Source organism: Pararge aegeria, chromosome 4 (assembly GCF_905163445.1).
Source record: "Pararge aegeria chromosome 4, ilParAegt1.1, whole genome shotgun sequence".
NCBI classification, from domain to species: Eukaryota; Metazoa; Arthropoda; class Insecta; order Lepidoptera; family Nymphalidae; genus Pararge; species Pararge aegeria.
In genome coordinates this window covers 13,634,107-13,658,846 of record NC_053183.1, presented here as the reverse complement: position 1 = coordinate 13,658,846, position 24,740 = coordinate 13,634,107, and the positions used below count along the sequence as shown (strand labels likewise).

The 24,740-nt window shown below is 37.2% G+C and overlaps 1 protein-coding gene across 5 annotated transcripts in view; it reads left to right on the top strand.

Moving 5' to 3' along the window:
- The window catches only part of LOC120637764 (inter-alpha-trypsin inhibitor heavy chain H4-like), a 31,982-nt gene extending 8,234 nt beyond the window's left edge, over positions 1-23,748 (top strand). For 2 of the 5 annotated variants that reach the window (XM_039909771.1, XM_039909772.1), the window contains exons 7-23: positions 2,146-2,286; positions 3,866-4,066; positions 4,530-4,644; positions 6,638-6,769; positions 7,525-7,662; positions 9,158-9,324; positions 10,329-10,472; positions 10,641-10,829; positions 11,106-11,202; positions 12,656-12,721; positions 13,442-13,495; positions 14,933-15,007; positions 17,526-17,759; positions 19,199-19,288; positions 20,546-20,691; positions 22,248-22,426; positions 23,578-23,748. In XM_039909771.1, the coding sequence (XP_039765705.1) occupies positions 2,146-2,286; positions 3,866-4,066; positions 4,530-4,644; positions 6,638-6,769; positions 7,525-7,662; positions 9,158-9,324; positions 10,329-10,472; positions 10,641-10,829; positions 11,106-11,202; positions 12,656-12,721; positions 13,442-13,495; positions 14,933-15,007; positions 17,526-17,759; positions 19,199-19,288; positions 20,546-20,691; positions 22,248-22,426; positions 23,578-23,620 (2,211 nt within the window). In that variant the 3' untranslated portion in view covers positions 23,621-23,748. The remainder of the gene's footprint in view (positions 1-2,145; positions 2,287-3,865; positions 4,067-4,529; positions 4,645-6,637; positions 6,770-7,524; positions 7,663-9,157; positions 9,325-10,328; positions 10,473-10,640; positions 10,830-11,105; positions 11,203-12,655; positions 12,722-13,441; positions 13,496-14,932; positions 15,008-17,525; positions 17,760-19,198; positions 19,289-20,545; positions 20,692-22,247; positions 22,427-23,577) is intronic. The other 3 variants (XM_039909774.1, XM_039909773.1, XM_039909775.1) reach the window with 3 other exon arrangements.
- Positions 23,749-24,740: the final 992 nt, after the last annotated feature.

Sequence of the window (24,740 nt, the reverse complement as noted above, 5' to 3'; positions counted from 1 at the left end):
AGAAATAACATCAAGAATAGGAATGATCATATTACGGCTAATGCAATCAGTACCGACAGCATTCGAGGCGATGGACATTATACTCTTCTTAACATCACATTCAGAGAAAGACTCGAAGTTAAAACAGAGAAAGTTTGGAGTTGAGGGAGAAGAAAGAGTTCTAAGTGTATTTTCTTTATCGACACCATCTATTGTATCGGAGGTAGATAAATGTTTGTTCAGGAGTTCAATATCAATGTTAAAAGAAGTCTTATTAGATGATTTACCAACTCCAAGTGACTCGAGAAACTTCCATGTTTTAGCAGTGCTACCACTTTCGACTGATTTATGTATGTGGCGTCGTTGGGCATCTCTACACAATGTATTACAGCGATTCCGTAATTTATGGTACTTTAAACGGTTATCAACCGAGTTATTAACTTTGTATTTGTATTTTGCGGAGTTCTTTTTATTCATTGAGACTTTGATTTCATCCGACAACCACGGTGCTGGCAAGTGCTTCATCTTAATAGATCTTATCGGAGCATGCGTATCATAAAGCTGCGTTACAAGAGTATTAAATATCTCAACCTTCTGATCAATTAAGTCAACAGCTGTGATAGCATTCCAATCCAAGAGGCTGGCATCATTACAAAGGCGACTCTTGTCAATCCCTCCAAAGTTACGCTGCAGAAGTATTCTCGATTTTGCTTTATGAGGACGTATTTTGTAGGAAAGATATATCAATTCATGATAGGAAAATGCATCAGCAGGACACTGGCCGTGCTTAAAGACAAAGTCCGGAGAAGAAACCATTATAAGGTCAAGAAGAGAGGGAGTACAGCCAGGCGAGTAATGTGTTGCAGTAAGAGGCAGAACAGATAAATTACAGGATTCCGCAACTGACATTAATTTCTTGCTACGAAAATCATCTTTAAGTAAACACGTGTTAAAATCACCCATAATAATAGAGTGGCTGTACAAGGGGACAAATTTTTCAAACATTGATTCTAATGAGCAAAAGTAATTAGAAACAGAGGGCGGGCAGTAAAAAACACCGAGAAGAATTTTGGTATGCGATAGGAGAACTTCCACCATTAAGTGCTCAGCCGCATCAGGTTGCGGGGGTTGTGAAGACAAGCTAACTATAGAGAAAGGAATATGAGAACGCAAGTAGATCGCTACTCCACCACCTCCTTTACCAACCCGGTCATTGCGGATGAGCCGAAAACCTGGCAGTGAGTATGATGTTGAAGGTAAACACGATTTTAGCCAGGACTCAGACACAAGAATGGCGTGTAAATTACGGGAATCAAAAGATGCAAGCATATCAGGATAGTGAGCCGGAATGCTTTGAGCATTAATATGAATGACATTAAAGGTTTTCAGGCAATCTGAGAAACAAGAATCAATGGTTACATCAAGCGGAAGGAAAGATGTACTGTGAAAACTATCATCACTAGAAGACAAAGACTGAAAACAATCACTATCTACACCGTTTGACGACATATAATAAATAATAAATAATAATAATAATAAAAATATATAATATACTATTTAATAATTACAATCTAATTATAGGTACCGAAGAAAAAGATTAAAAAAAAATTAGGTATCTCAAATATTTTCCTAATCCGCCAGCTGCTAACAAAAACACTATAAAAATAACAGAGAAACACACACAATATTACACAGTAAGTAACAAAATATCGAAAATAATTGACAACAAAAAAAAACATCTAAAAATAAAAATAAAAAAAAAATAAAATTAAGTATAAGTGTGCTGCAAGCCTTATATTGAATAAATATGAAAAATTTCTAAACGAGATGTCGAATGTCAAAAGTGATACCTCGGTTGTCAGTATCAATTGTCAATGTCAACAAACCTAAGATGTCAAACGAAAAATTGTAAACACAACAAGATTAGGATTGAACGTTCTTTGATCAAAGATAACAAGTAGAACTGAACTACAAGATTGGCAGTAATAAAATACTTTTATAGCAATAAAATACTTACAGCACACTGAAAAGAAAGTTACAAACGGAAACCAACTGCAATTATTTCTTGATAACTCGCTTAGCTCTCGGGTTGACCGATCTGGAGTCCTTAGGTTTTGTCATCCCTGATTAAAAATTTCTGGTATATTTAATTATTATTCTTTTCAGGCAAAGAGTTTACAATCCGCCGATCCCTATTTTGCTAACATTGGTTACGATAGTGGAGAAGAAGTTAACAAGAATGAGGGAGTATTGGGACAGTTTATAGTACAGTATGATGTAGATCAGCCAAAGAATGGAGAAATTTTGGTGAGTTTCTTCTTTTACCCCAACTTGTAATGTATGTATTTTCAGTGGTGAATTACGGCCCTTCCTATTTTGAAGAGATTCCCGTGCCCTGTAGTGAGCCGCTAATGTGTTGATAATGAAGATGATGAATAGCTTATATCATACCCTATGATATTTTGCAATAGAGTTAATTCATTCATTCTTCATTTTTCCCTTTGCCACGCTGGCAAATTCCAGATTTATTATGAAAATTGAGCCTAATATGCTATAGTCTGCGAAAAGCAGGAGAATCTGTATGGTTTAATTTATAATTTCTTCATTCTTTATACTCCACACCAAGAGATCTTCGGCAATGTACCTTCACGCACGTTTCCCTCCGAAACCGGAGCATCGTCAGGAGATGTTGACTTTACAATTAATAGATAACAATTATTCACTGTGAAGTTAATACTTAATGTGATGGATAGCGGAAAACCATAACCTATAAAAGAGCAACACACCCCAGGGGATACAAGAAACACCTCCTGCAACGTGTCACCCAAAGTCTATCAACTTTATGGGTAGGTGATATTACACTAGCAAACGCGCCCTACAGATCGGAACACAGCAATGCTGCTTTTCTACAGTTATAATTGACGGATCAAGCAGATGGCCCACTTGATAGTAAGTGGAAATCTATCGCCTATAATCAGAGCACTTCTCAGGGCATGCAAGGAGCACGTCCTGCAACATGCCCTGTGTCCATCAGTTTGAGGCGTAGGTTTTGAGCCTCACGTACCTGTTACAGCGGCAACCACGCCTCTCAGACAAGAACACAGCGTTGCAATAATGCTGCTTGGCGGCAGAGATAAGCGTGGAATTAGTACGTCTCCGGTTGATCTGTGTTACAAAAAGCTCCGTACCACTGAACTGCTTTACAACTAAGCTGCTGTGATACTTAAATATGAAATCTTTTTTTTACATCTACACTTATATACACCATAAGGGCTACCTGAATCACCCTCTGTAAGTTCTGCGATTTTGCGTAGTTTTTGAGTTGTGATTTTTTTCTTTTTTTTTTGACCAACCCCGACTTGCAAGAGCCAAGCCCTAGTGGTGTTATATCTCATGTATGAGCTCTGTCACAAAATGCTCTTTCACTACTAAACAAAAACTCCACCAGCCAAACCCTTGAACATCTTTTTCGGGAATGTCCCCGCTTCGGAAGACTCCGCCTGGACCATGAGTTCCTTTGCGGGCACCTTGGGGTGTCCCCCTATGAGCTGCGCTCTCTGAGGCGAAAACGATTTGCCTTGCAATCTTACACCGACATGTTAAACTCCATCCTGAGTGACCTCAAGCGATTCAACGCTACTTAGATTATAAATTTTTTGTAATAATTATTATAAGTGTGTAAATTTTATAGTTTTAGTTTATCTATGTGTATAGGAAGAACAGCCTGGCCGATGTATCATATCGCAGAAGCAGGGTTAAACTTTTCTTTTTCAAAAATTTTATCTTACGAAACTGTTAATTATAAGCATATAAAATAAGATAATGTAAGAAAACTAAATTAATAAAAAAAAATACATCATTCATCATTGCCTCATAAATGTTTCAGGTGAATGACGGCTACTTTGTGCATTTCTTTGCGCCGAGCTCACTACCGCCTTTAAGCAAGTACGCCGTGTTTGTTTTGGACACATCAGGCTCCATGGCAGGAAATAAGATCGTACAACTTACTAAAGCAATGAATTCCATTCTCTCCGATCTCAACCCGAGAGACTATTTTAGCATCATTGAATTCAACACATTAGTAACAGTAAATAATCTACCTTTCATTATAATCTTCTATTTAAAATCTAGAATCTATTGAAATTAACAGGCTTTACTTTTTATGTTTTTTTTTTCCTTTTTGCTTCTTTGTCATAATAATAATATTCTTTAAATTGTTATGCATAGCCTGAGGTTACGTTTGAAAATATATTTTAAACTCAAATAGAGAGTTTATATCTCATGGCTGGATCCAATACTGTGTATTTGCTTTATATTTACACTAGCGGACCCGCGCGACTTCGTCTGCGAATGAATCGTCTTAAAAAAATAGTCGTATGTCCAATATAAAAGATTCCGATATTCCAATATAAATGAATCCTAGCTAGATCGATTTCAAGATATAATCTCGGAACATATATATATATTATATATATATACAAGAACTGCTCTTTTATAGATAATAAAATATTAACTTGAAGGGTTACAGACGTCTTGTTGACACTTTACAGGTTCACGACTTGAAGAATGTCAATAACCAAACGGACAATGCCTCGCCTGTACCTGCTTCGCCTGAAAATATAGCTGCAGCGAAGAATATAATATCTGGATTTTATCCTTCGGGAGGTAAGTAACTTCAATTACTTAGTAAGATGCGTGTACCTAAATAAAGCATACTTATTGCATTATTAATATTCGGTTATTTTTGTGTCATTGAAACTATTATAAATAAATAAATAAATAATAAATATACTACGACAATACACACATCACCACCTAGCCCCAAAGTAAGCGTAGCTTGTGTTATGGATACTAAGATGACTGATGTATATTTTTATAAATAATATACATATAAACACCCAGACACTGAAAAACATTTTTGCTCATCACAAACATTTTCCAGTAGTGGGAATCGAGCCCACGGCCTTAGACTCAGAAAGCAGGGTCGCTGCAAACTGCGCGAATCGGCCGTAATTTATACTATAAGCTCCATACTACTAACTAAGTTGCGGTGATATTTAAAAATGAAAACTTTTTTACATCTACACTTATATAACCATAAGGGCTACCTGAATCACCCCCATGTATGTTCCGCGATTTTGCGTGGTTTTTGAGTTAAGATTTTTTTTGTATTTTTGCACGCCTCATAAGCGAAGCGTTGAGGTGGGTATTACTGTCAGTTTACGCACACCGAGTGATTCTCCAACTTAAAATGTCACTTTTTTTTATTCCTTATTGCTTTTATAAGTGAAATATAAATAGACAAATGTTGATAAAAAATACTATTTTTAAATCCCCTTTTTATTATTTAAACTAATTAAAAATGATTTATGATGATGATATTTCAGGATGAGAAAGTTCTGTCTTGGACGTCCGTGTATGTGCGGATCCCGTATCTTGTGGTCACGATAACGAGCGAAATACTTCACTTTTCGAGTTGGTTTTTTTTTTAAAGGCATCAGTATTTTGAGGAATAGAAGCCTTTTGCTTTTTACGGTATAATTAGATGTAGTTTGATTATTATTTACAAATAATCTCAATTTTATTGTAATGAATGAGATTATGAGGCGTGCACTTTTGGATTTTTATTATTGACTAGTTCCGATTTGCAAGAGCTAAGCCCTAGTGGGACCTCTGGACAACCGCTTGACACTATTTTTTGGGACATTTTTTTGTATATAAGGAATAGCTCAAAGCAGGGCTTCCCAACCTGGGCTCCGTAGGAAGTCCCTACAGATGGGTGCGGCGCGGTTCCTTCGGTACTTAATTTTTTTTTTATATTCTTTGGCCGTAACAAAGGCCGTTGTTGCACGGCTTGTTCTACATTTTGAAAAATTGTTAGTTTTTTTTTCTTCTTAATTCTTTGTTAATAATTTTATAGTTAGTTTCATAAAGCGAGTGTTTTACTTTTTGTCTAGCTAACAATTAGTTACCTATCTTTTTTCTGCCTAGACAAATCTCTTAACTTGTAAGTGCGCCGCTAGCTTAATAAGGTTGGGATCCCCTGGCTCAAAGGATAAGCAAGTTAAAGTGGCAGTGGGCGGGTCACGTCTGTCGTAGGCCGTTGGGGCAGACGGATTCTGGAGTGGGTACCGCGAATAGTTAATGCAGTGGGGGACGACCTCCAGCCCGCTCAACCGATGACCTAAAAAGGTGGTTGGAAGCGGCTGGATGAGAAAGGCGGTGGACCGTGTGTGGTGAAGCGCTCTTGGAAAGGCCGATCTTCAGCAGTGGACGCTTGTAGGCTATTGATGATTATCTTTATAGATCAATGACGGGCGATTGGCGCAGTGGCCAGTGACCCTGCTTTCTGAGTCCAAGGCCGTGGGTTCGATTCCCACAACTGGAAAATGTTTCTGTGATGAACACGAATGATTTTCAGTGTCTGGATGTGTATCTGTATTTTTAAAGTATTTATGTATGTTATTCTTAAAATTATCTTCTTAGTCTTCCAGTCTTCTTAGTACCCATAACACAAGCTACAATTACTTTGGGGTTATATGACGATGTGTGTATTGTCGTAGTATATTTATTATTTACGCAAGATGCCGACTATTTTTAATGCTTAATAATGCTATCAATAAAATTACTAATATAACTTATTTTATTATTTCATTAGGTACAAACATCTTTCAAGCTCTCGAGCAAGCGATAAATCTCATACAAATGCCAGCTCATCAACAAAATCAAACAGAATCAACCAATAGCACGAGTATGGTTGATTGTTTAAACGGAACAGAAACGAAAAAAGGCAAGTATATGAAAATATTTCATTAGCATATATAGCAACGCATTTAATTGGAAAGCCGGTTTTTCTGAGTGTTGATAATAACAGGATTATGTTTAAGATTTTTCACATAAAGCCGGTTCATTTTAGGGGATTAAAAGTAGCCTGTCTTTATCAGGCCCATAAACACTTTTTACAGAAAATCACATGTATCCATCACCATTATCAACATATTTTTTGGCAGTTTTTTAACAGCGAGCGGCGTCTTGGTCTTATCCCAACCTTTGAAGAAGAAGAAGAAGACTTCACCAAGCTCAGCCATTTCATTCCTGGGATGTTAATTCTTTGGCAAAATTTAGTATTTGTTACGGTGTTATTAGTTTTATAATAAAAATGTTTTATTTTTTAGCCTATCTAACAAATAAATAGCTATTTTAACTATTTTAGTAGTTAAAAGACTAGTTAAAAGTAAGTCCGCCGCTAACTTAATAAGATTGAGAACCCCTGGTCTAGTCTGAAACTTCATCGTACCCACAAAAAACTTAGCCGGTATCTGATATTTTTATCCTGACTTTAACCAGGGATAGGGTGTTTTTATTTGTATGTTTTTTTTGTACCTTTTTTGGCTCAACTAGTGCGTTCGATTTTGATGTATTTTTTGTATAATTTTTATCTGGTACATTAAACGGGTACCGTGAGTTTTAAAAAACACGAAACTTGCTGGTTTTACTCTTATCGTATTTTCTTTCAGTATGTTGTTTAATTTTTTTTTTTTGCAGATGAGCTGGAGCCAATGATTATATTCTTGACTGACGGTGAACCAACAGTGGGTGAAATTAATACCGATCATATCATAACTTACCTTACCGAGAAAAATATTGGCGAGAAACGAGCACCGTTATTCTCACTTGCTTTTGGTAAAACTAAATGCAATTAATAATAATAATAAGTTAATTATTTATACCGTAAGTAAAAAAAAATACTAAAAACAACAAACAATAAAAATGGAGTGTGTGTGCAGAATAAAGACAGCACGGCGGAAATTAAAGAAATAACTTTTTTTTTTTTTATAAATAAATATACTAGGACAATACACACATCACCATCTAGCCCCAAAGTAAGCGTAGCTTGTGTTATGGGTACTAAGATAGCTGTTGAATATCTTTATGAATATAATACATATAGATACTTATAATATACAGATAAATACCCAGACACTGAAAAACAATCATGTTCATCACACAAACATTTTCCAGTTGTGGGAATCGAACCCACGGCCTTGGACTCAGAAAGCAGGGTCGCTGCCTACTGCGCCAATCGGCCGTCAAATCTTGGTTTTGTATGCTTATAGTGTTTTCAATGTATAATATAATATACGATTAACTACACATACTAACCTCACAATGTAAACCAAATAATTGTTAAAATTATTATAATTACGTATCAATAATAACTATTGAATTAATAAAGACCTATTTATTAGGTATGAATTGAATAAATAAATATACAACGACAATATACTGGATCAGTGCAACACTGATCCAGTATATTGACACTGATCCACTGAACCACTGATTCCTTAGTGTTGATCTGTTTATAGGCAAAGAGAATACAGAGCAAAAAACAAGAAACAGTAACGTCTACATAATATATATAGTATTTTTTATATTGTCTCATTTTTTAAAAGCGTTCTTAAAATGTTATCATAATCGTATAAAGCGGGCAACAATTTAGCCAGAAGTGTGGTCAAGAATAGTTAGTATATAAAATTTTTTCGCCGTGAAAAACGACATATATTATTGAATAATATTATAAGCATTAAACATGTACAAATAAAAGTTACCTACTATTAACAACTGCCACTTAAGGGCATGGTACCCAAAAGGCTGGTGCTATAACCCCGTTGAATCGCGTGATTTAGTCGTTGGGCTAAATGAGCGCCAGCTACACTGGCAACAATGGTCACATATATATACACAATGGTATATAACAGCCAAAAATGGTCCACATGTCTGGTGACTTGAGTCACCAGACATGTGGACCATTTTTGGGACACGACATTAATTAAATCTATCGTGGCCCATAAATTAATAGCTTAAGTTCTTTCAACCTCATTCAGCAAAACTCAGCACCTCTATGTTTCCATATTCAAAGTCAAAGTCAAAGTCAAAGTCAAAGTCAAAGTCAAAAATATCTTTATTCAAGTAGGCCCATAGGTGGCACTTTTGATGCGTACATAAGAATTACACGGTAGGGAGATGATGGCGATAACCACATTCGTAAACTTAAAACTAAAGCTACGAGGGTTCCAAACGCGTCCTGGTCTAAGAAGAAGCCCACAAAAAACATAGCCGGCTGTTTTTTTTCTTGTTATCACCATCTCACAATGTCATTTTAAATTATTATTAACAGGTGAGGATGCTGACCGCGGTTTCCTGCGCAAGCTGTCTCTCCGCAATGACGGCTTCATGCGGCACATCTACGAGGCAGCTGACGCGGCGCTACAGCTTCACGACTTCTACAGGGAGGTGTCCTCACCGCTCCTCTCTAACGTCAGGTTCCAGTATCCGCGCCGACAGGTATCTAAATTAGCTCCAGAGCAAAATACCAGATTCCCAAATTATCAGATTATCATAATACCAGATTCTCAACTTACCAAATTATCATAATAATAAATAACAATAATAACTTCACAATCTTGTTCCTCCTTCCCCGTTCTACCACAGAACAGCGAAACACCGTGAGCGGTGGCATCCTTATGTGGGTGATATTCCATCAACACGCACGAAACGTTTTTTATCCACGTTTCTGATACGTGCCGCTAAGATGTGGAACGCCCTCCCGGCAACTGTGTTTCCTGCCATGTATAATTTGAGTACCTTCAAGGCTAAGGTGAATAGACTTTTTCTAGGCAAGCGTGCTCCAACCTAGACCTCATCATTGCTTTCTAACGGGCATGACTGTCGTCAAGCGCTGGCCTATCGTTAATAAAAAATAAAAAAAACTACGACAATGCACACATCGCCATCTAGCCCCAAAGTAAACGTAGCTTGTGTTATGGGTACTAAGAAGGCTGATGAATATTTTTAAGAATAATATACATAAATACTTATAATATACAGATAAACAATGTCTGGGTCACTGGAAAACACTTATGTTCATCACACAATCTTTTTCCAGTTATGGGGAGTCGAACCCACGGCCTTTGGACTCAGAAAGCAGGGTCGCTGCCCACTGCGCCAGTGGCCGTCAAAATCATATATATATAGCATCATAATAATAGATTCTGAACATACCAGACAAACAAAATAACATAAGTCCAGTTTAACACAAAACATGATTCAAAATGCATGGTACAACGCACCAGATAAACCTATTTAATTTAAACCTAGTTCTTAAATTAAATTTGTTTGTTACTGCATTTTGCTAGTCTGGTATGTTGAGAATCTGGTATCATGCTCTTGAGCGCCTGCTTATTTTAGACAAATAATTCATAGCGTTCCCTCTTCCAATATGTTTAGAGTTCGAAGACGATGAATATAACATTAACCGTATATAATAGTTACATTATTTAACTTTTCAGATAAGAGAAGGTTCGGTTAGCCGTAGCCAGTTCCGAACAATCAACGATGGATCGGAAGTGGCAGTTGTTGGAAAAATCGCTGAAAATGTCAACGAAATCACGTCAAAAGTGATTGGTCTAAGAAGTGATGGGGACGGTAGTAAAGTGTGTACCTATTAAATGAAACGCATTTCATTTTGTTTCTACACTAAAATTTTACAAAGACTGTACAAATTTTAATACCAACTCAATTTAATACTTTCGTGCAACGTTCTCATTCTATATATGTTTTATGCTATTATGTTTTTTTATATTAATTTATCTGTTTTATAGAAACTTTACGAAATCAATCCAAAAGTGCAGGTGAATCGTGAGAAGAACGATTACTTGCCTCTAGAACGCCTCTGGGCATATATTACTATAAAACAATTGCTGGACAAACGTGACGCCGGCGATGCTAACCTTGGCGACAACAGCTCAGAAGACAGCCCCGAGCAGAAGGCTCTCGCAATAGCATTACAGGTTATGAGATACACTATTATTTAGGAACATTAACCATATTTATCCAATCTTTATTAGTGAACTACTAAAACTAATATTAAAATCTTAATAAATAAAATTCTGAATAATTAATATTGTTTGATCACTTATTTTGATATCGGTTATCTGTTCCGTTGTTTAGTCCGTCCGCCTTTAAACATAGCTTATTTATTGTTTTAAATTCTAGTTAGGCATGGATTTTTTGAAAAGATTTGTTTAAAAAAAAATATTTAGTTTTTTTTTGTTTTCTGCTTACAGTTCTCATTCGTAACGCCACTGACGTCGCTAGTGGTAGTCAGGTTGAACAAAACCGATGTTGTGGATGCTGTGGACGCAGAAAATGTTGAAGAACCAAGTAAGTTGTAGGCTTCCTAACAGCTGCAGGCACATAATATTCTGTAACGCAATAAAACATTTTATACGAGCTTTTAACACAGTGTAGAGTTAATTTTGTTTGATGGACAGAACGAGGCAAGTACCCGCACGCTAGCGCACACATTTATCTACCAAAAGGATGATAATACTAGTAGCCCCAATTTTTAAAACCAGGATATGGCGATCTGTCCACTTTGTCCAATTAAAAAACAATATTTTTAGTTACTGTTATCAGTCAAATTTTGGGAAGACTCTTGCAACCCGAGCTGACTAGGAATTTCAGGAATTTCAGATGACGCTCAAATTGGCTCTCGTGGCGGAGTATCAACGGATTCAGCTATTTTCAGCGACTAATATGTAAATAGAAAACTTTAAGCATATTTCCGAGACTTCAATCAGGCATTCAATCAGGCGTTCAATCTTGCCAACTACAAAATCTTTAGGCGTAAATTTGCCTGCACGCCTAGGGAATTTGTGAATCTATCTGGTACGAAAACCAAAACAACTATGTAAAGGGGGGCAACCCACACTAGCAAATACAGGCTAGAATATGGTGTACGTCAAGGAGGGTTGATCTCTCTGGATTTATTTAAGATTTATGTCAATGGCCTCATTGGGAGGCTAAGAGGCTCTGAAGTCTGTTGTCATGTTAACAATACATTCTATGCAGTCGATATAGTGCTTCTCAGCCCCCCAATAAATGGACTTAGGAAACTGCTAATGAATTTTGGTGAATAGTACATACATAGTCTCGAATATAATGTGGCTAAAACCGAAATGCTCGTCTTTAGTCTTTGTAAAGATTCGGATGTTCTGCAGTGTTTTTAAATGGATCATCCATTCTGTTTGTTAAGAAATTTAAATACTTAGGGCATATTTTGACCGATTATGATCGATAGCACGAAGATTCAGTCAATGCTAAGATGACCTTGTTTAAAGCATTTAGCAGCTACAACGCGCTAAGAATACAATACAATAACGCTTTTCGCATTCTAATGAAGCTGCCACGTTTCTGTGTTAAATCAATGTTTGGTACAGCGCGAGTTCCTGACTTCTTTGCGATTTTCAGAACAAGGACGGCCTCATTCTGGGAAACACTTATACTCAGTACCACAATCATCGTGGGCATTTAGAAACTGAATACTATACCAATATTTGGCTTACATATTTGCCAAATATATTGCGTGCACCGGTACGAGAATAATAATGTTAGATTTTAAGTTAACTTTACACATAAAGTAAAATGTACATACGATTTATATTCTAAAACTAATCCTATGAATATAAATTATTGCCTGGGATTTTTTTTTTATTATAGTTATAAATAGTCAGTTTCAAGCAAGAGATCTGCTACTATACATTGTACATGCCTAATTATAATTTTCGTTATTTATTTATATTTATACAATATGTGCATTTATGTCATTCTGTAGGTTTCTTGCGGTATAGAAATGGGCCGTCTGCGCCGATGGCAAAAGTCTATGCAAGCGTTGCTTCTGGTAAGTTATTTAATGCTATTTAGGTTTGCAAGACTTTGAAAAAATACACTACTAACTCAACGTTTAACGACTTATCTAAACTATTTAGTTCAAGACGATGAAGTAAATAGAAAGAGGTCTATAAGGTAATTTCTGAGATGTGAGTTCCTCCGTGGTCTACACTTTGAACTTTTGTTAAACCTCATTTACATAAATTAGTATAAAAAGAGTTTATGGATTATAACGTACAGATCTTGAAAAAAAATCACAGGAACGAGGGTAGTAGTAAAAACTAGTAAAGGCACTAAGCTTTTTGTGGCAGTGCTCGTCCGGTGAAGTACTACCAACATAGTAGCATTGTTGCAATGCTGTGTTCCGGTCTGAAGGATGTGTAATTACAGTCTCATGAGGCTTAGCACCTACGCCTCAGGTTCAGGACACAGGTCAGCACGTTGCAGGACGTGTTTCTTGCATGTCCTGCAAAGTGTTGCTATGAGCCAAAAACCTTACCTTACTTACCAAGTATGGTAGTGAATCACCGCTTTAGAAACCCCACTAGCCCGATCCGGGCATCGAACCCAGGACGTTGTTATTTCGACAAATCCGACGAGGTAACACCCAGTGTTACCCACTTCACCAACTAGGCAGTAACGTTCCATGCATACAATACTATTATAGACGTAGCATCAACCATCTGTGTTTTATATGTTACGGTTATTTTTTTCTTTTACTCTTTGACAGGAGGAGAATTAAGCCTTAGCTCAAGCGATGGACCAGTACTGTTCGTTCAATCAAGTAAGTTATATTTTCAAATTTTGTTGTCAAAAATCAGATGATCTTCGCACTGCCAGACACAGTGCCTTTCGTAGTGAGCACTACAAAAGGCACTTTGCCAATGTTTTTTCATCTGTCAGCTGTGGAGGTGGCTTACCAAGCGAATTTACAACGCGTTTAGAATAATCGCATTCTAATGAAGCTGCCACGCGTCTGTAGTGTTAAATACAACGCGAGTTCTTATGTACTTTTCGATTTTCAGAACAAGGACGGCCTCATTCTGGGAAACACTTAGACTCAGTACCACAATCATCGTGGGCACTCAGAAACTGAATACATTACCAATATTTGGCTTTTTTTTTATAATTTTTATGAGTGTTTTTAACTGTGTGTGTGTAGTAGATCGAAACTGCAACCGATGTACTGTTCCTACTAGATGACGCTACAGTCGCTATAAGACTGATGTGAAAGGCATATACTAATTTCGCCATTGACGGTAGGAGAGCCGTAGCTTAATTAGAGAAAGCGCTAAAAGACCGCGATTGCCAGAGAGTCGCAGGTTCAAATCCTGAAAATGTTCATATGCATTTTCAATTTATAAAATAAATATTTGGCTTATATATTTGCCAAATATTGGTATTGCGTGCTAAACCAAAAATCTTCAACCGATCCACCAGATCTATCTGTAAGCCGATTTTGACTACGTCCCTGGCGTAGTGGAGTGCTATGATTTTAAAAGTGGGAGGTTCCAGGTTCGATCCTTGGAAGGGCCAATTTGGGAATTCTTTAATTTATAAAACTTTTCTGGTCTGGTCTTGTAGGAAGCCGTGCCGCCAAGTGATTTGAGTACCAGAAACCGATTATAGGTGTGGGTTTCTTATATTGCAGTTAAGTGGCAAGCCGAGTTCCTTACATGCTCTGCTTAATGTTGCCTTGAGGCGATGGCTTTCCACTTACCATCAGATGGGCCATCTGCTTAGTACGTCAACTATCGTCAAATTTATTCACAGCCACGGACGATCTGACTTAAAATTCAAAAAATTCAAAATTCATTTATTTCAAGTAGGCCTAATAAATAAGCACTCTTGAAACGTCAAGTCAGTCTGTTTGTAGTAACTCTACCACCGGTTCGGAAGGCATATTCCACTGAGAAGAGCCGGCAAGAAACTCGGCAGATTGCTCTTTTCCAACATCATTTTAAAGTTTAATAATCTTTAGAATTTTTCTGTTTTGTGAGAGATGAGAGCGGAGTGGCCTGCTTCCAAGCAGCCTTGTCGTTAAGGAATTCATCAATCGTGTAGTAACCACGATTTGTTAAATGTGTTTAAATATATTGTTTAAACTTAGGTAAAGGTTAAAAACATCTCACTTACCCAGAATCTGGTTACGCCCATAAATGGTTCGTTGTAAATTCATCAACTCCTTCACTTTGTTAATGCTTAATGTTTCTTTTTGCAGCTAGACGCTTAACCCTGAACGGTTTTTCCGGAGGCTCTGGCGGCTATAGTGGAAGCGGAAGTGGTGGCGGCAATGGTTTGAACGGTTTTTACAGTAACTTTTCTTTAGTGCCACCAACTCATTAACTGAAGGACGTCCACGGCGGGAAATAGATCGTGTGATATTCCCGCAGTGGACTACTAAAGATACCTATACTATATACCTTAAACATTGAGTGTACTAGTGTTGCCCAAATGCAAGAACAAGACGAGACTTAGCCAGTCTTGGTCTTGGTCTTGCGCCAATACACCTGGTCTTGGTCTTGGTCTTGGTCTTGCGCTCCCAGTCTTGGTCTTGGTCTTGGTCTTGCAGCAAGAGTCTTGCAAGTCTTGCAATTACCTATTAGTCTATTACTATTTATTAAAGTTTACTTTAAATCTTAGAAAAACGTATTAGAATTGGAACATTGTGAGCTTGAATTAACATAGCCATAGTAAAGATCAAGCAGATTAATAAATAACTGAAGATTTGATAAGAAATTCGAAAAATCAACTGACCTATATGTCGTTTTCCATGGAAGTAACTGTTTCTTAATAAACATTTATGATTTATAAGCTTACATTTGCTAAAACAACTTGTAAAAACTTAAGAAATATAATGACTAAATGTACAATAATAGTACCTAAGTAATTAGTTTAAAACCATATAAGTAATCAATATTATAATTACTTACTAGAATGAATTATTATGACATCTACTACCTATCCTCACCATTTTATCCTAATCATAATACTACTTGCGTGATCAGTATAATGTATTCATTTTCATTCTAAGCACTCTGAAACTTATTTATTCTTTGGAACACCTGTAGGTACTCTTAAAATTCGAAATTATTTTGCATGAATAGTGTCAAATGTTATGATTTCGGCGCGGCGGCAACGATTGTTTTAGATTTCAAAAGAAGCCGCCGGCGCGTGTATCATAACCATGTACTTCCGAAAAGCGGCAAATTTCTTTGAGAAGTAAGTACAAAACCTTTGATGCCGCATTATCAAAGTGCCGATGGTTAAAACATAACTATGCATGCACTCAGTTTGATTTTAATAGATATTTTTTTATTCGCTATGTTTATGGTATTAGTCGTAATGCGCATAGGTCCAGTTTTTCATATTCTTTGATATAGTTTTTTGCGTCTCATAGAATTCCTAAGCGTACCTACCTACCTATACACCGAACTGTTACACCTAACTACTCCGTGAAATAGCGCTAAGTCCTAGCTGCAAGACGCAAGAGTCTTGCAGGCTATGTCTTGTTCTTGCTCAAGTCTTGCACGGTCAGTCTTGGTCTTGGTCTTGCTAAAAATACGCGGTCTTGTTCTTGGTCTTGGTCTTGCAAAAACGCAAGAACAAGACCAAGACTGCAAGACCAAGACTGAATTTGGGCAACACTAGAGTGTACCTTCAAATTAAGAGTGAATAGGCATCTTCTAGGCAAGTGTAGCTTAGGCTGCATCATCACGTACCATTGTCTATAAACATAAAAAAACGTGTGTGTACTGATGTACACGCGTTAGAAGTTACACTCCTTTGGTGCAATAAGATTAAAATTAAAAATCTTTTCACAAATTTCATCTTTCGCCTTACTCTACGTTTGTAGAAAAAAGGTATTCCATATATTGAAAGTTTTATTATAATGCATTATCAGTTAGTTACTTAGTTAGTTAAATAAAGTTTATTTAAATATCACAAAAAATATATTTCTATATAATTAAAGAAATATAACGGATAACCAACATTAAAATTTGAGATTTATGTACAATTGAATCACTGGAATACGCCCGCAGACTTTGACAATTGAAAGTATACACTGTCAAACCTTATAGCTTCAGGGTGTTGGTTTTTTGTGACGGTGTGCGCGTGCATCGCAAAAATTTACTTTCGTCATTAAAAATCCATATTTTTTGGTGTTGCTCCACGGTCTTTGTCCACTTGCGTACAGCTCATGCGAATCGCGTGTGGGATCGCCGTTTCAGCACATTGCGACCGTTCTCTTTCGATTTTAGTGAGGTTTATATAAAATCCCTTAGGAACCGTTAGTTTTCCTGTAACAAAAAGTAGCCGCCGTTCTTTTTCCTTTAACTACTCTTACAAAACCAATAAAATACTGTTAACCAATAAAAAATCAAGTTTATTGATTTTCTAGTTATGGCGTGAAGGATAAACAAACACACATACTTTTGCATTTATAATATTAGTTAGGATCGTTAATATTAGTCACAATAACTTTGTTTTTGCCTAAAATTGATTGTAGCGATCTGGCGCTGCTAGCTATGAAGCTGTAATACAAGTGTCAAAGGTACTAAAATTGCACATAAAATACTGTAATACTAGTTCCAGAGTACTTCCATATGTTCACATACGGTGCTTCAAATGGAAAAAAAGATTTCAAATGTCATTTGTATAAGGACAGGTCAAGTGCTATTAATAGAAGTCAGTTTATGTTTTTATATTTTACACAAAAGTAACTTATCATAGCAAAGATCGCTAGATTTATATTAAACAAATAATTTCTTATCACCCAACCGGGCCTATTCTGATTCTAAACTTCCTCATAGGACACACAGGGCAGTCCGGAAGCCCAGGACAGCCCGGAAGCCCAGGACAGCCCGGAAGCCCAAGACAGCCCGGATATCCCGGACAGCCCGGATATCCCGGACAGCCAGGAAGCCCAGGACAGCCCGGAAGCCCAGGACAGCCCGGATATCCCGGACAGCCCGGAAACTCAGTACAGCACCGATACCCAGGACAGCCAGGAGTTCCAGGACGACCCGGAAACCCAGGGCAGCAAAGTATAACAATAGATATTTTCGGACTTCTCCAAAATTCGATACAATGGAATTTTGGGGTGGAAGTAGTATTATGTTAAAATTAAACGTTTAAACGGTGTGCACCAATCCGCACTGAGCCAGCGTGGTGGACTACTGCCTTAACCCCTTCTCATTTTAGGAGGAGACTCGTGCCCTGTAATAGGCCGGCAATGGGTTGATATCATGGATTCCATCCCTAGCAGGGGCATTTTAGGAATCTACTTTTTTAATTACTCTGTCTGGTATAGTGGGAGGTTTCGGCCGTTTATTGTTACCACGCATTCGTGCCGCCAAGCAATTTGCGTTCCTGTACGATTTCGCGTTAAGACCGATTATGGAAATGGGTTTAACATAACTGATATACCAGACTAGAACACATATTTTGAGATTGTTGATGTTTTGTTCGAGAATTAAATCCTTAATAGCTGATAACCGCGAGGATTAAGGTTTCCCGGGATAAAACGTGCTATTCCAATCCATCTCTGTAACAAATTTTAGCCAAATCGGTTTATTCGTGATGGACAAACAAACATACAAACGTTTGCATTAAATTTTTTTTTAAATATTCTTGCTTCTGCGTGGACTTCAGAATTGGGTCCATGAAAGAAATGAAAAATGTGAAAGTAATTTAAAATCCCTGGCCATCTCTTTCCTACGGGAAAACACTGCACCGTTTAGACCGTGATAACCAAATTACACGCAGACGAAGTCGCGGGCAGAACCTAGAATGGTTTAAAATAACAATTACTTCATAAACAAATTATTGGTGTGCAGCAGTTATTTATGCTTTTCCCACGATAACTATTAAAAATCGGGATTAAAAGTAGTACCTAGTAGTAGCTTCTGCCCACGACTTCGTCTGCGTAAACTTCGGAATTGGGTCTAAACCTTAATAATTTTTAATCTTACCACGGAAACTATTTGAGAGGTCGGTATAGAAAGTACATGCCCTTTATCATAGCATAGGTGTCATGCATACCAAATTTCAAAGCTGTCTGCCCGAGGCTTACCTCGTAAACAATTTAAAACTTTCCCTCAGGAACTACTTAAGGAATCGGGATAAAAAATAGCCTATGTTCTTTTGCATGACAAATGCTACAGGCATGCCAAATTTCATCCAAATCTGTTCAGCCGTTTTTGCGTGATTGAGTAACAAACATCCAAACAAACGCTTTCACATTTATGATATAAGTAGGATTCAAGGGGTTCAAAGTCAATGGTTGTCATATGAACTGTTATTTTAAAATCTTCCTGATTTAAGCGATCGTAGCAAGCCCCGTGATGTTGTCATTTGTAACAAACTCAATGCATTTAATAACAAATGAGCATTCGTTGAAATCACAAATTGTAGTTAGGATGAGTTACGATTAGAATTTAATTTCCAATCAAGAGCGTATATGCCAGAATTAACTTTAGACAAGGTTATGTAACTACGCAAACAGGTCCACTATACAGAAGACACTTTGGATTGGAAGAAGAACCCGGCTATCCAGGACCTAAAAGGAAACCAGGTAACACTTCACAAATCGCACAACTAGGTAAATCTCAACAGCCAGGATAATTTGGATACCTGCTCGGTGGATTGAAACAACAAGTTGCTATATCACTAAATGAATGTTGTAACATAATTTTGACCACATCGTTAACGTCACTGAAATTATGTGATAGGTAAAATAATAAGTTAAAATTGAAGATGAGTTACGATTGGAATTTACTCCGCTATCATTGGCACGTATAGCGGTGTAAATTTTATGAAAAGTGACTGTTTTCAATCTGATTCTACGGTTATAGGTCAAGCATATCAAGTATTAGCATTCCCAACCCGTGTGTGAGTCAAACTTAAATCGTAGACATATGCTGCCGCGAAATTTTCTTTAGAACTTTTAAAGAGGAATAATTTCGTCATACATTGTTTTAGCGTAACTTTAACCGTATACGCATCGCATCGGAAGCTCTCAAAAGGAATATTTATTCCCGTTTTTGGAACATTTTTCATTGAACTCTGCTCCTATTGGTCGTAGCGTGATGTTTTATAGCCTACTGCCTTCCTCGACTGTATAACACAAAGAGATTTTTCCAATTCGAACAAGTAGGTCCTGAGATTTGCGCGATGAACGAAAAAAAATTAGTTAAAGTCATTCTGGCATTGCTAGTTTTAAATCTGGAAGAGTATTGAAATAATTAGAGTAGGTACCTCATGGGTACGTTTGGTTCAGGGTACGAATACAATGCGATTCTTTGTAACGGGTTCTTTGTAGAAACCGGTTAGAGGTATGACTACCGTACTCCATAACAGTTTATCTCGCTACCATCTTAGACTGCCTCATAAATAGTTTTCAAGGAACAATTTAAATTATACCAATGTTTATGACATTGAGTTTGTGGGTATTTTGTTATAAATACGACTGCATTATCGATACACTTCATTCCTCTATGGACTCGAACTATGCAAAGATACCTCCCCGTGTCTTATCAATGACGGCTGACTGGCGCGGTAGGCAGCGACCCTGCTTTCTGAGTCCATGGCCGTGGGTTCGATTCCCATAACTGGAAGATGTTTGTGTGATGAACATGAATGTGTTTCAGTGTCTGGGTGTTCATCTGTGTATAAGTATTTATGTATATGATTCATAAAATTATTCAATAGTCATATTAGTACCCATAACACAAGCTAAGCTTACTTTGGGGCTAGATGTCGATGTGTGTATTGTCGTAGTATATCTATTTATATTTTATAAGTTAAAACACTGTGTTTCTGGTGTGTTTAGGTGTTGTCACAACTGCTAACAATGACGATATATATAACCTACAAGCCTATAAATGGACATCATCGATCTACATATGGGGCACCGAGTCTCTCGTGTTGGATGTGAATGGAACTGAAGTCCTCCTCAAGCTCTCGCAAGATATTATTGTAAGTAGTCGTATAGGAGTTCTAAAGTTAGTAAGTAAATATGCTCCTAACCCTACGACCTACAAATACTATACATTCCTATGCTATGTTTGTCTGCTTCTCCTTCTTTCACGCAGCAACATTCCAAAGGAAATAGTCATGCAGTACCTACACAAGGAACACATAGAGGGGTTGAGCTACTATAATTATTTATGCTTATAAGTGGATGCGCGCAACTTTGTCCGCGTAGAATTTCAGTAATCCCGCTTGAAACAAGTCCCCGTCACCAAAAAAACAAGATACAGCCAAATCTGAAAGCAAATAAACGTGAAAACACAAAAAATGGATGGATATATATTTTTTTTGTCTGGTGGAAGGCTTTGGCCGTGGCTAGTTACCTCACAGGTTAGCCCGCTACCATCTTAGACTGCATCATCACTTAAAACCAGATGAGATTGCAGTCAAGGGCTAGCTTGTAGCGGAATAAAACGAAATATATAACTTGAAAAATTAAATATCTTAATATATATAAATCTCCTGTCACGATGTTTGTCCGCGATGGACTCCTAAACTAGTTAACCGATTTTGATAGTCACATATATATCTTTTATATAAATGTATATATTACTATACATATATATACTACTATACATATATGTATATATATACACTACTATACTCATTTAAGGCTTAGCGATACTGAATACTTTAAAAACAAAATCAGACGCAGACGAAGTCGCGGGCAACAGCTAGTTTTTCAGCTAAACCTTTTTTTGTTCATTTTCTCGGGATCATCCTATTTTCGTTTAGAAAGGCGGAAGCTTTTACATCTTATGCAAAATTAATGTTTACATTCCCAATCCTTTGGAGCCCAGATTATAGATAGCTAGGTGGTTGCCCAGCTATCTATAATCTCTGTAAATATGTGCAAAATTTAATTAAGGCTGAGCCGAACATCTTTAATATAAACAATGAAAACATCACTTGCTTTTACGGTGAAGGCATCCTTCCATCCATCCATTATCGTGACGATACCAGCATGCTAGGAAGTTTTCGTAATATGTAGCCTACCACTCCTTACTCCTACGTGATGTACTACGGCCTCATCATCATCATTTCAAATCGACGTCCACTGCTGGACATAGGTATTTTGTAGCGAGTTCCACAATACACGGTCCTGGGCCGCTTGCCTCCAGTGGCTCCCAGCGACTCGCCTGATGTCATCTGTCCACCTCGTTGTGGGCCTTATCGCTTATTTGCGATCTCTTCCAGGCAACCTTAGGATTAGGAAAACCAAGGGAAACCGATTGGTGGGGGTGTATTATTATTATATACATGCTTACGAACAATTACACACTAATACTTATCAAGATTACACACATAAAATACTAATAATAATAAATATAAAAAAATAATAAACTAATATATACTCAAACATACTTAAAAATGAGTTAGAGTTAATCACTGTACTGTGCCGGTAATAAATAATGTGATAATGATAAGACGAAAATTTTAGGTAACGCAAAACTTATAGACTTCCGCATTCATATTGATATGTTTTTGATTTGTTTGAACAGCCACCAAAATCCGAAGGAGGAGACACAGAGTGTTTCAACAGCCTACCTTTAACCGCTGAATCAGTAGTTGCAACTAAAGAGGGCCCCGAAAATGTTTGCGTGTACATCACGCGGTGCGACGCCGCGCGAAACATCAGCGTTGCAGCATACCAGACCAGCTACTGCTTCGTCAGTGATCGGTAATACTGAGACAATTAATGCAACTTTATATTAATTAAAGAACTAAATAAGGTATATTAAAGAACTTTTTTTTTCAGTGCTGATATTTTAATATTTGATATTTTTGAGGGCCGATTGGCGCAGTGTGCAGCGACCCTTGTATGTATATTATTCATAAAAAACAAAATTCATCAGTCATCTTAGCACCCATAATGTGTTATGGGTGCTAAGATATAGAGGTACGCTTACTTTGGGGCTAGATGGCGATGTATGTATTGTCGTAGTATATTTAATTAGAAAAAAAAAAACGTTTTTTTTTTTTATTATTTTACTTTAAGTTAGCCGTTGACAGCAATCGCACCTGGTGGTAGGTGACGATGTTGTCTCAGACGATAGGCTAACCTGTTAGGGAGTATGGTAGTCATACCCTTTTCGGTTACTACGCGACATCGCGCCGGAACACTACGAGTAAATCGCTTAGCGGCATGTTTTTGTCGGTAGGCTGGTAACTAGCCAACGCCGAAGCCTCCCACCAGACCAGACCAAAGAAAATTCAGAAATTAAAAATATCCAAATTTCCCCTGTCGGGGATCAAACCCGGGACCTCCCACTTGAATCCGCAGCGGTAAGCGTTGTGACAAGGTCGTTATCAAAAAGGAGGTTGTATGTGTCTCTTGACAGTGTCTCAAGATGGCTTCTTCTCCGGGAGACTACATCTTACGCTCCCGACATTCGGATCATAGAAACTCCTGTAAAATAGAACTAGGACAAAAGACCTTGTTGTAGGTGTAGGTGTCTCTTGACGGTGTCTCAAGACGGCTCCTTCACCGGAAGACTACATCACTCTGTCATGGATATCAGCACGTTCTTGAGGATGAGCGGACTAGTCTTAATCCATCCATCCAATTAGAATAACAAACGGGTTTAGCAGTTACATTAAACTCATACGATGTTGTGTGTGCGATTGCAGTCATAAGCTCACATGTGCTGGAATAAAAAAAATAAAAAAAATCTCTGTGGCCCTAATGTCGGGAGTGTAAAATAATGAGTGTGTGTAGAAGTGGACTAAGACACGTATCGACGTCGGTATAGCGGAATCCAGCAAATTGTTTAGCTTACGATAACATTCACACTGTACAAGAAATTTGTTAAAATAACGTATCCTTTTCAGGTATGCTGGAGTTTGCTGTCCAAGAAATGAAGTACGCCAATAATACTTACGCCTTTAAATACTTGTACCTTTAAAATTAAAATGCGTATACTTCTACGTTCACAAGTCTCTGAAGGCTTCAATATATGATTGTGCTTAAAAAATTTAAACAATACAATGTTTTTATTTTCATTTGAATTTGGAATTTTTATTATTTATATTTAATATATCATACTAATATTATAAATGTCAATGTAAGTTTGTTTGCTACGCTTTCACGCATAAACTACTTAACCGATCCTCATGAAACTTTGTACACATATTCTTAAAAGTGTTAGAAGTAATAAAGGATACTTTTTATCCCGACATTAAGCTCGGTTCCTTTGGGAGAGGGGATGATAGTGCTTGACGATTTTACACCGTTATGGTGTCCCACAAATTATAACCGATTTAAATACTTATTTTTATACTGAGGTTATAATATGTGTTTAATTTTGTCCGGAAAGCAACAAACCCCTCATTTAAGGCTTAGCGATACTGAATACTTTAATTTTTTTTTAGAACTGCAGCTAAATTTAATCCCACATCAAAAAACAAAATAAAACGCAGGCGAAGTCGCGGGAAACAGCTAGTTTGTTTTATAAGTATAACCTAAAATAAGCTATGTAAAACTAAATAAAATCTAAAACGTCTTCGAAACCGCCGCAGCGAGGCACAGTTCCTAAGATGCTGGTAGCATTGCCCCTTTGGATGGCCAAACTAATTCGTTGGCCAAGGTAACTGCCCGCTCTAGGATCACCGGTAGACTCAATAACCCTTTTCGATAATTCTTCTAAAAGAGCTCGTGCCTCCGGAGCCCACGGTCCCAAAGTCTCTACTCCAAAAGGAACAAAAATGAATCTGCTATCCAGGTATGCTTATAATAAAATGTTTGTATTAATTTATTTTCTTCACGTTCAGAATATTGATAATCCTCTTCTTTTTTTTATCTATCTATGAAAGCTTTGTCTTAAATGATGGACAGAGAACCTACGACCCAAATGGCGGAAAGTAAAAGCTTAAAATTTGGGCAGAATATTTTTGAAAACCCTGGAGTTGTGCTAAGAAATGATTTATTTTTTAATTCTAGCCCAAAAGGATGGATTAAGTAAGTTTGTATGGAAATTAAACATTTTTCAAGACAT